Source organism: Melospiza georgiana, chromosome 4 (genome assembly GCF_028018845.1).
Source record: "Melospiza georgiana isolate bMelGeo1 chromosome 4, bMelGeo1.pri, whole genome shotgun sequence".
In the NCBI taxonomy this organism is placed as follows: Eukaryota; Metazoa; Chordata; class Aves; order Passeriformes; family Passerellidae; genus Melospiza; species Melospiza georgiana.
The window spans coordinates 6259670-6272078 of NC_080433.1; the positions used below are offsets into that span (position 1 = coordinate 6259670).

The 12409-nt window shown below is 41.7% G+C and overlaps 1 protein-coding gene across 8 annotated transcripts in view; it reads left to right on the forward strand.

Moving 5' to 3' along the window:
* Positions 1-12409, forward strand: part of CELF2 (CUGBP Elav-like family member 2) — a 553419-nt gene that overhangs the window by 473311 nt on the left and 67699 nt on the right. For all 8 annotated transcript variants that reach the window (XM_058022005.1, XM_058022001.1, XM_058021998.1 and 5 more), the window contains one exon: positions 8267-8401. In XM_058022005.1, the coding sequence (XP_057877988.1) occupies positions 8267-8401 (135 nt within the window). The remainder of the gene's footprint in view (positions 1-8266; positions 8402-12409) is intronic.

The window sequence follows — 12409 nt, forward strand, 5'->3', positions numbered from 1 at the left end:
AAAATATTGATGCTGAAAATTTAAAATAAAAGAAACAGAAAGGCATACCTGTGTTAACAAATTATGTAAGTGTATGATCAGCCTTAAACATTTGCCAAAAGTACCTTTTTACACAATGATGCCATTCTGAATCTGAGCCAAATTTAGGTTTAATCATATGCTTCATTATGAGCTGGGAAGCCCACTTTGGAGCTCTCTGTATACTTATTCCTCAAAACGATTGAAAAATGAATGCTATAAAGACTGTAATATCCATTTGGAATACTAGGGTACTGCCTAAGTGGATGTATATGACATGCAAAATAGATGGCAAGGTAAATCTATTAAACATGCCAGGTTTATATATTCAGGGAAATAAGATAATCGAATGGTAGTGCAACTTGGCAGCGTGTGATTCTTTAAAAATATATACGTGTATATTTTGCCCCTTGATTTGTTCCTGTAATTTTCTAAAATATATGTTAAAGATATCATCTGCCTTCTTAGATTGCAAGAGCTTCATTTTCCCTTAAGGCCCACATAATCAGAGCTGGTTCCTCCAACAGGCATCTTTGCACCTCATTAATTAGTAATCAGGGCAGAAGCCGTGCACTTAGAGATCTACATACCTGCAAATGTAAATTATGATTGGGCTCTAAATCTCTCCGCAAGGCTTTTTTAAGGCTTCTTTTTTTGCTAATTGTAGTGCATCCCTTTTTCAGGCTTCTCCAAGGATTATGAAGTTTGGAAGGAAATTAAAACTTCACATTATGCTAGGTTTCCCATTATGACAACTTTCCAAACAAAAGTGGCCGTGAGCACGGGAAATATGAACCATCACCCATTTGTATGGGAGGGGTGTTCTCTCTCTCGGGTTGGAATCATAGAATCATTGAATATTCTAAGTTGGAAAGGATAGATATCCATCCATGAGGATTCTCAAAGTAATTCCTGGCCCTCCATAGGACAATCCCAAAAATCCCACCATGTGCTTTAAGAGCATTGTTGAAATGCTCCTTGACCTCTGTCAGTCTGGTGCTGTGACCTCTGCTCTGGGGAGCCTATTCTAGTGCCCAGCCATCCTCTGGGTGAAAAACATTTCCCCAAAGTCTTTTAGCAGTGATTTCTTGCTGTCTTTGAATGCTCAGAAAAGAGGCTAAGGCATCTGGAAGGGCAGAAGGACTGAAGTTTTCAGGCCCCACTGTGGTCAAGGAGAACGTTGCTGTTGGAATCCAGACTCCAGTCCCTAGTATTTACTGCTAGCAGTGGGCACAATTACCCCTTAGGCACAGGAACGCTGGCCTGAACTAAGTATGGCCTCCATGGGTTCTTCTTTCAAAGACAAATTTCACCTCAATTTCCTTGGCAAATTAGAAAAATAAGAGGCAATGGGCCAAAATTGACTCCCAGCGAGTTACTTGTTCGTTGCCTGAAGTGTTTCTTTCTAAAGGAGATTGAACATATTGGAAAAACACTGTGGGGAATTGTGCAAATTCTATCCTTCTCTGCAAGTAGTGCCTGCTTGGAAAGCAGGGTGGGTTGGCTCCTGGCTGCTGCTGTTAGTCTAGGGTTATCTGCATGAAACTCCTGTTTGCACTGTGGGAATACTCTCTTATTTTCTGGCATCTATTCCAAGCATAAAAAGTACTAGGGATTGAGTTTTTCACCTTTTTTTTTCCCTTGCCTTTCTTTGTATTTTTGGGGGAAAAAAAAAATTGTCAGTTCAGGGGCTCCAACTGTCAAATTAAACACCTTTTTAAATTTAGATTCCTGAAGGGTGTGGGAACTTTTGATAGGCATGTTCAAGGGGTGGTGAACTATTTTTTCTTTTTAATCGACTGGAGAAACAGAAGGCAAACTAATACCACGATGATGGTAATAATGGTACAGCTCCTCAGAAAGGCAGGGTGTAGGCATGGGGTTCATGAGTGGGTGACAGTTTGCCAGCAGCTTGGAGATGAAGAAAGAGGAAAAACAACAGCGTGGGGGATGTGGAGGTTTGTTTGGCACATGTTTCCCATATGCTCCAGGCTATCCATCTGAGGAGGTACATTACCCATGCCAACAGCAAACTGTAAACTGTACCTCTTCAACCAGATTGGTAAGTTCAAAGGGGAAAAGAAAAAAGACATGCCAAGGCATCTTGGTTTTCATGATCCGTGCTGGTTGAGCTTTTGAGGAATACTCAGGTCTCTGATTTCTGAGTCATGGGAGGATCCCAGTGGATTTTGTGGGTAAAGTGGTGTTTCTCAGATTGCAAAGAGATTTAAGAAATTTTCTTGGTCAAAAATTTCTTGTGCAAAGATGTGTAGGACAAGTTGAACACTCTACAGTTCTTCTGAGCTTCTAGATGTTTGTGAAGGATTGATAGACCTGTTCAAGTTCCATAGGGAGGAAGGACAAGTCCTCTCATTCAATTTACAGAGGTTTGCAAAGAACAGAATTTGCTGTGTGATTAAATGCCCCTCCCCATATTGAGTCTCTTGTGAAAAAGCTTTGAATGAGCATCCAAGCCAGCGCCTCCCAGGATGAAATGTTCCTCCTTTTCCATCACTGTTCCTGCCCTTAGATGTCTGGGTCACCTGAGGAATCTGTCCCTTGACACCAGAGGCCAAGCTCACCTCATGGAAAATGGGAGATGGGCATGGAAGGGACACCTCCAGCACAGCTGGACCAGGCTGCTCAGAGCCCCATCCTACGTGGCCATGAACACTTCCAGGGCTGGGGCATCCACAGCTCCTCTGGGCAGCCCATTCCAGTGGCTCATTCCCTGCCTACAATGTGTCTGAGTCATTTCTCTGTTCATGCAGATGAAGCAAATCTTGATCTCTTCCACCAAGTTTTTAGCACCTAGAGTTGATGGGGCAAGACTTGCCCTCAGATTTAATTAATTTGTGTACCCAGAGGGATTCTGAAAAGCTTTCTTATGTTGAAAAACATAACATCTCTTGAAGATTTGCAGATGATGAATCTTCTAGTGTCTCCTGATCGGATCACCTTTGTGCAGGTTGTTTTAAGCTGTCTACAAAGTTTTGGTTAAGGATTTTCTGCTAAAGAAGCATCTTTTAACTTTGAAGGCTGCACCATTACTAGATTCATCACTCACAGTATTTATCCTTTTAAGGACATTTTCCCTTTTTCAAACAAAGGGGGTTCCTCCAGTCTAATGGTGAAAAATTTACAAACACCTGCTTGGCTCTAAGTTGTCTGTGGCCATTAACATCCTACAATTTGCAAATGCTTAAATGTCTTGGATCTGGATTTGAGCACAGTCAATACTTTCAGGCACATATCCTGCAGACAGTATGCTCTTAAATGGATCAAAGCATCACTGCTTTAGGGAAAATGACAAAATTCTCCATTTAAAAAAATAAAGTAGGGAGGAGGGTAGCTGAGTAATCTTAAAATTTATTTTTATTGATTTCATTAGTAGAAAATATAAAAAATAATTTTGAAATTCTAAGTGGCACAACTTTGCCGAATTGGAGGTAGTAATTAGATGCCATATGTTAGCACTAACACATAGAAAAGTTGATAATTAATGCAGGCAGCTCCGGATTCAGGTGTGACTTTGACAGATTGTATGCAAGGGGTTTTCACAGGCTTACAGCTAGGGATAAAAAGTCTGATTTCACCTTTTCCCTTCTATATGGGAGTAAAAAACCAAAACCAAACCAAAAAAACCCCAAAACCTCCACACCATTTATACATAATTAACTATTTATCTAGTTGCTCAAAAGAGAAGCATCTTCTGGGGAGAAAATTCACTCTTTATCTGACTAGACTCCTCAGAAATGTACAATAAAGGGTTATCATTTTGATCTGTCAGAATTTGGGGGGTTTAGAGGAGTGAAAATAAAAGTTGTGTTGAATCTTCAGGGAGATTTCCCACAATTATTACAGGGTTTAATTCTTTTGTAGCATTCAGAAAATAATCTCTACTCCTTTATCCTCCTGGGTTAGCACAAGCAATCTAATACAGCCTGCAAGAAATGCTCATTACTGAAGCAAATTGAGTAAAGCTAAAAAATTAGACCCTTCAGGATGTTATTCTGCAAGCTGGATGTAGTGCTGTCAGAAGACAGGAGGCTCAGTTTGAAAAGTTCCCCTCCCAGCAGAGACAGATTTCATCTCAGATAACCTTTGATGGCTCAGGCAGAGTTGTGGGTTCAAACACAATGCCTAGGCACATGTGCTGGTGATGGCAGTGCTAGCCTTGATGGGGTTAAAAGAGCAACTCTGCTCATTTGAAAACAGGTGTCTGTTCCTCTTCATGCAGTGCTCCTGCATTCTGGCAAACCCCAGCCCAAATCCAGCAGGCTTAGCACTGGATGTGTCACTTGAACTGCCCTGGCAGCACAGCCAGCCTGCATTTGTAATGTGTTGGGATGGATTAAAGGTGAATCCCATAATGTGTTAATCAAGAAACTGTGTGGTTTCACACTTTCCTTCCTATAAATAGAACTTCAGGCGTTGTTTACAGTGACCTTCTGGCTGCTTCTGTCCATCAAGGAGGGGCTCTCAGCCACCCCATCCTACCTGCTGCTCCCAAACAGTTGCAGCTCCTTCATTCCCCCAGAGTGGTGTAAAATAGTCAGAAAGTTCAACTAGGCCCATAAGCGAGGTTCAGAAATAATGATGTCAAACATAGGCTAAAAAAGTTTGATTGTTCTGGATTTTGAATTGTTGAAACCTACCCCAAGGGTGGGAGAGAGAGTTATCAAGCAGCAGTGAAATGCTTTTGAGATATGTGTACATGTGCTGGCCCTTGCACACTGTTATCCTTCCCCCAGCCTTTTGCTTTGCCTGCTCTCATTGCCCAAAGCACTGGCAGCTCCCAAGCTTTGTCCAGCCCCTCAGAGCTCATTCATTCCTGATGTCCCTGCAGCTGGAGCTCAGGACATCTACATGTTGTCATGATGCCCAGGATCTGGGAGCTGGCTGGAAGGTAACAGCATCTGTCAATCTACTCAGTGAGTGTAAAAAACAATCTGTAATCTACTCTCAGTGGCAGGGGAGAGACTCCCATGACAAAGGGAGAAATGCCTTGTCATGCACCTTGCCACCTTGCTGGGAGAGGTGAGACCTGTCACTCTTGGAAGGAGCTGATATCTTGGCATTGCCAACAACCAGTGGAGCTGAGACCAAACCTGTAGGTCACTGAAGTTAGGCCAGGTGGGTTGAGGCTGCCATCCTTTCCCTAAGCAGGAGCACCTGTCCCAGCCTCAGTGCTCTGCCGGGTGAGGTGTGTTTAATCCTCATTTTACAGTCTGTGGGAGAAATCCAAAACACACAGGAAAATCCACAGACTGGGCAGATCCAGAGGGAAGTTTGCTCACCTCTTCATGCACTCTGTTGTCTGATTCTCACACCTTGCCTGTGTGGCTGGTAAGAATTCATTTTAGAAAGAAAGAAGGGGCTGGCCAAAAATGCAGAAATAACTCTTGAAAATCAGTCTTATTGAGGTGGAAAAGTATTCCTTTCTCTGTGTGGGAAAAACTCTTTCAGCCTAATAATATCAGATGTTCTATCAGATGGAGTGAAAACATGTCATTTTGATCTTGACAATTGTCACTTTAAATGTTTTTTATGCTGGGCCTCTAGCCAGAAAAAGAATAGCAATTTTCTTAAGCTTCAACGCTGATCAGCACTGACTAATGGCACTGAATGCAGAGCACGTCATCATATCAATATGTTTTCTGTACTCTGAGCATTCTTCATGAAATCTGCATTTTTAAGATGTACAGTACACAGAAGCTGGATGTTTAATTTACTATAAAATCACCCTCAAGCTGCAAACCTGCAAATCATGTTAGTTAAATGGCATATTTATAGGTTTACTACCAAAACCGAAGGAGGCCGATAGGGAGTTTGTCGCCTGCTACTCTTTGGAAAATTAAAACAAAGCCTTCTGTTCACAACTCATTTCTTTTGAGTCTCCACGTGAATCTCTTTGGTTTGAGGCTTTGTCCTGGCACCAAAGCAGGACCCAAGGGACCTCCTTTGGGATGCTGTGGCAGGCATTTGTCCAACTTAGCCAGCAGCTATTTTTAAAAGAGAGTTGGAGCCTAGCCACCCTTAAGGTAGACCTGCACACTATTTCAAGCCTAAGATCAAATTTAAACTGGTTGCTACTAGCTGACACAGAGACACAAAATAAGAGGTTCATAACACTGAGCAGAAGGGAATGCTTGGAAACGTGCTTGGCACCAAGGCTTCACCCAGCCTGACCTCAGTCTGTGGTGTGGAGAATCCAGGCCTGGCAGCCCAGCTGGGCCCCTTGTCTCAAAACCTTTCCTGCACTATGGCCATAATCTGTGGCTGTTGTCAAGGGGACAGGCTGCCAGGGAACTTCCTCAAAGAAATTGCTCAGGGCAATATAGGAATTGTCTGCAGCTAGGTTATAGACATCTTTCCACCAGCAGAAGTGTTTGACTGCACTCCTCTTGTAGCTGTGAGAAAGGCAATTCAGGTTTCCCACCCTTAAAATAATATTTAGCAGCATCAAGGTCAGCTATATATTATGAATCAGATGTAAAGCTTCATAATAAGACATATACATATATATATAAATATTCCAACTTGCAGGTCTTATTTGCAATCACGCATATTCAGCTCCTGATCTGTATATAACTGGCTCATGCCATGCATTCATCGTTTCTTAACCCTTTCTGGAGGGTTCACCTGCGTGTGGAACCTCAATATAAAGTGTGAATGAAAATGTTCGGTCTTGAGGAATCTCTGCTGAAGAAAACATCTTCCCCTGGGTGTTAAATTCACACCAATTTTCTTGCAAGCTTGTAGAGTGAGAAGCTGGGATTGCAGGGGCTGGTCTCTGTTTTGAGCTCTGAAAAATGCATGGGCTTGGTGCTTGCTTATATAAAAGCTACAAATACTTTTTAAAGTCAGCGATTTAAGGAGAAAATTACTTCAAACGCTTCTCGTGATCAATAAACATGAACCTCTTCCTGTTATTCTTGAAATTATTAAATGCACTGAAAATGTTGAAGTATAACAGACATAAAATCCTAGAAAAAAATGGACGCAGTTCCTTCTTCCTCAGCTGCAATATTTTCCATATGACAAACTCATTCTAATACAGGAGACAGAGTTAGAGAGCAAGGGAGGATTCTTTCTTTTTTTTTATTGGAAGCCCAGAAATGAAAATACTTCATTACAAAAATAATTTGCACAATAATAGAAATAAGTAAGTGCACTGCAGACTCTCTGGAGTAAAGCTTTCCTTCCCTCTTTGCTTCCCCACAAACCCTGACAGTCTGCTCATTAACAGGGAATTGGATTTACATGCCATTTCCAGAGAAGAAGAAAGCACTGGTGTATGTACTGTATAATGAGCACTTAGATTTTTGGTTTAATATAGATGAGTGGGTGCCTTAACATTAAGTTTTTCCAGAGTGAATTAAGTTTTGATGACCTCTTTCATTTTTGACAAGAGTCCCTAGCTTTAGACCTGTAAATTTGGGTTTGATTAATAGGGCTGTGTGCATCCTGCTGCAGCAGTCCAGCTTGTGCTGGTGACAGTGCAGGCAGAAAATATTCTACCAATAATTCAGGTAAAGCACGTTTTTCATGGTGGTTTTTTGCAAACTCAGCATCATTACGCATCAGAGGGTGTTCAGGTGATGTCCTGAATTACGTCTTGTGTCCTCCTGAAGGGCAGAGGGCTGTGGCACTGAAAAAGAAAAAAAAAGCAGAAAAATTTAATGCATTCTTTTTCCAGAGCCATTGCACATCTGCCTTTCCAGTGCCGTGCATTAAGTTGGCTGAAATTGAAAGCTCAGATAGGAGCTGCTCTCAAAACATTTCTCAGGAATATTTTTCATTAGCTTGTATCATTACATGCACAATCCCTTCTTCACCCTCACCCCATCATGATTTCTTTCACACATGAGGGGGATGAGGGAATTTATCTGAATTAGAATCTATGCAAAGATAACTTTAAAAGTGTCTCTAACGGAGGATATTTTCCTTTTAGAAGCTGTGAAGGGGAGGTGTATGCAGAGTGACTAAGACAGCCAATTAATATGTTTTATAAACAGCAGGCACCACTAAAAAAAAAAGGAGACAGAGAGAGAAAAATGAGATATTTGGGGTGGGGAAGGAAGGGGGAAGGGAGGTTGTAAGTATAAAGTGTTTGCCTTAGGACTTGTCTTCAGTTACAGAGCCAGACTCACATGACTGGAGCTTGGTTTGATGTGGTAATGAAGCATTGATCACAGCAAAAAGATGAAATGGCCTTTGCTCATTCATTATTTTTATCTTCTAGCTGTGGAAGACAGAAAATTGTTCATAGGAATGGTTTCGAAGAAGTGTAATGAGAATGATATCAGGGTGATGTTTTCTCCGTTCGGCCAGATAGAAGAATGCCGAATCCTCCGGGGACCAGATGGGCTGAGCCGAGGTGAGTGTGCAGCCTGTAAAGTCTCTTTCCTTAAGTGCTAATTGGGAGCTTTATGTCACAGCCAAGGTAGGCAGAGCTGCTGTCTGCAGCGAGAGGTTACTCTGTAATACGTCCCACGTGATGAGGGTATCCCACGTGAACTTTTCACAGCGACTGAAATTATCACCTTTTATTTCCAGTGTCAGAAAGGTCTCGGTGCCAACATATTAACTTGTGTTATCACCTTGTTTGTCAGCTGGAAAGGTTCCTTTGCACCCTGAGAAAACACCCTCAGCTTTCTGCTCTCACAAAATCAAAGTTGCTCCCCTGACCCCATTTCTGCTTTGTAGCACAAGGCCAAAAAAAACCACCTAAAAGGACAGGACTGTAAATGACTGCTTGAGGGCATGAAGGGTGATGGGAACTGGCCCTCGTTGTAGCACTATCTCCTCCATTCCTGTGTTTTCTGTAACTCTATGCAAAACATAGGTCTGCTGTAAGTGAGAAACAAAGAGCTTACCTTGGACCTGAGAGCTTTGCCTGGACAAAAGTTTGTAAAGAGAGTTTTTAAATCTTGCGCCTCTACCACAACCCAAAAACCAGGGCAGAGGTGTTAAGCATCAAGAGTGGTCAAGTGGCCAACCTGAACTTGGAAATGAAATGCTGCACAGATTTCAATAACCAGTGATCCCTTTGAATGCAAAAGTACCTTTTAGGGAAAGGCCTTCTGAAAACCTATTGAAAAGAAAGATAAATGTATATTGATGATACAGACTGCATCTTAACTCCATGGTATGTGGACTTGAATTTATTCTCAGAGCATGAACCTCCTCAGAACATCAGTGCCAGGGGTTGCTGAGTAGAAAAGGGAATAAGGATAGTCCCATCCCTCAGTGCAGGATTATGCTGTTGTAACCTGCCACAGCCATTTAATGGCACAGAGAGTAAAGTAATTTTAATTGTGGAGCTGTGAAAAACATCACATCTATAGGAAAAACAAATACATAGAAAGTACACAGTTTATGCATTTTATTACATTTTCAAAAGGCACAGAGAAAGGTAATAGATATGCATCTCTATTACCACTTTGCATATAGATATGAGTATCGATTTAGATTTTTTTTTCTTTAACTTTGGATCTATTTGTTTCTAATAGACAATAAGATACACAAAATTTTGTGCAACAATTTGTGCATGGGGGTTTCCAGTTTCTATAAAACATCTATAAATTTCAGCAAAGGAAGTGCAGGTATTCCTATATATCATGGCACTGCTTGGAAGAACGTACTGTACTGCTTCTGAAAAATAAGGAATTGTTGCAAAGCCACTCTTACAATAAATAGGGAGCCCCAAGAAAATTATGCACTTACAATTATGCTTTGTGGTCCCCAAATTTTTGGGGCTGGGATACAGCAGTCCCTTCAGGCAAGTAGAGCCTCGCAATCATGGTTTTTGCCTTGGGGAAGATTAGGGCACAGGTCTAAAATTGGTTAAATCAATAGCTCAATAAGGAATGTTTACTGATGGAATAGAGTGTTGCCATTATCTTCCTAGACTGAGGCAAAATAAGTATTTCTGATTTTCACTGATTTCATTGTGTGAGCAGCACAAGGAAGGGATGATGGAAGACACAAGTGGGAAAGGAGCTAATTAACTGCTGAAATAACAAGATCTGCACATCAGATGTTTTGAGCCCCAAAAAAAGATTTAATTGACTTGTCAGCATCACCCAACAAAGAAATGGATCTTTCCTGGGATCCATAAAAATCCCACTGCATACTTGCTTTAATTCAACAGACTCAGTATAGGAGCATAGAAAAGCTAATTATGAAATCCAGCAGAGTAAGAGAGGTTGGTGGAGTGGTTTTGTTCTGCTGTGAACAGCAATCTCACAACAATCAGGAGCTGAAATTCCTGAGCCACGTCTCCAATGTATCAGGCAGGGCAGAGCTGTGTGCTGGCCAGCACAGCTGCACAGTTACAGTGCTGTTCTCTCCTGCTGGAGGCTGAAGATCTCAGTCCAGGTAGGTCACACACCGGCGAGCACCGCAGAGCTGCATCCTCTGCGCCGCTCGGGTTCATTTCGGTCACAATCACGACTGATATTCTATCATGCCCTCATGCCTCATGCCTTGTTAAACTCGAATTGCTTTCTACACACCCATGTTCACACTTCAAAATGGGTTCAGCTGCGCCAACCAGGTTTTTCAGGCAGATTTTTATCAGCTTCACAAAACCACCACTCCATGAGAGAAGGCAAAGTGTTGTGAAAATGGTTGGTATTGCAGTTGAAATGAAAAGTGCTGAGGGACATCTGCAGAGGAGGGAGCTTGACTGAAAAAGCACAAGGTGAAAAACTGCTTCAGGAGGGAGAATTTACACTGTTGAATCTTTGTAAAGAGCTCCAATCATTAATGAGTTTTAATTCATGTTACCATTTCCAAGATGTTAATACCCTTTTCCACAAATATTATTTATTTACTCATCACCCATCCAGATGTGCTTCCTTCCTAGACACAGAGAGGTGAATGACAAATAGTCACTGTCTGAGGAAAACCCTGACCTGCCATGCCAGAGCCTTCAGGAGCTCAGTTCAGTGCTCACAGCAGTGAGATGGAAATATGGTCCAGTAAACTCTGTTTGGTATCTCTTTTTAATTGCCTGGCAGGTACATCTCATGGTATCTCAGATGAAAAAAGCTTGAACAGTATCTTACTTGGTATTTATGCCAGCTTTCAAGCTTTCTTAAAGAGTTCAGGCAAATAATCTGCATTACCAGCAGATAGTTGCAAGAAATAGCTCCAGGTTACATGACTCAGTAAAACAGTTTTGGTTTGGACTGGGTTTGGGTTTGGATTTTTTTTCTTTAGTAAAGACTAAAAAGGTTTTGGTTGACTTTTATTTTAGCCCATCTACACTACATCAGCAACTTTACCACTGGGAGGGTAACAGTCTGCTTTTCACTCACAGGCAGGATTTAGGGTTGCATTGTACCACATGGGCTCCAGTAGAAAGGAGAAATCCCATCCTGTGGCATCAAGGGAAAATGTAACACTTTGTGATGAGTGTGATATAAGTGCTGAGATAAAGGGAGAAGGGGAGAGAGATGGAGCTCATTGTTTCTATTGTAGTTCCTAACCAAGAGTTGACAGAACTTTAATATTAAAGTCACACTCATTGCTGTCACTACTCATAATGGACTGTCACTTTTTCCACTCCAAATTCCTATTGTCAGCTGTTTGAAAGTCAGCTCTAAAATGAGGCTAAAGTATTGACACAGAGCTCCAGTGGTGCAGCAGTGTATTTTAAAGAAACTGAGACTTTCTTATTGGCTGAGTCATGTTTTCCCCCATTGTTAAGAAATAAATAACCATTGTTTATACCTGTAACTTGCTATATTTCAATCAGCCACAAGAATAGTCAGCAACCATAGGGCATTGCCTTGCAAAGGCTCTGGGATAGTCCCTGTGAAATTAGCTGGCTGGCAGCGAGTAATTCCTAGCTGTGAAAGGTATTAAAAACTAAAAATACCCTGTTGGCTGTAGAGATAAAGAACCCAGGGACCCAACAGCCACGGAGGCTGGCTGCCTCTTGAGCAGGGTTCATGGGATATCTAAAGAAGCTTGCCACTTCCTGCACAATATTCATTATTCAGAGAGAAGGATTCAGCCTGCAGGGTTGTTTAATCCAGCACTTTTTCTGAAGAGCTAAATATGCTTCACAAAAATTCATGATTGTGATATCATGTGCTAAGCTTCATTATCATGAAAAAGTAGAAGTGAAACTGCCTCAGATGATTAAGATTTTAAATCACTCATTGTAAACGGCTTAAGGAAACTTTCAGACCTACTGACTCCCAGCACTGTGTAATGTCTACATGACCACAGATGCCAACACAGACAGCCAGGCAATGAGAGCTGGAGTGTGCAAAAATAGCCAGAAATCCCCAAGTTTGATTTGTAGCTGTGTAGCTGTGCCACTGATGTGCTGTATTGACCATAGGTGAGTTGGTCACTCATCATCTCTGTT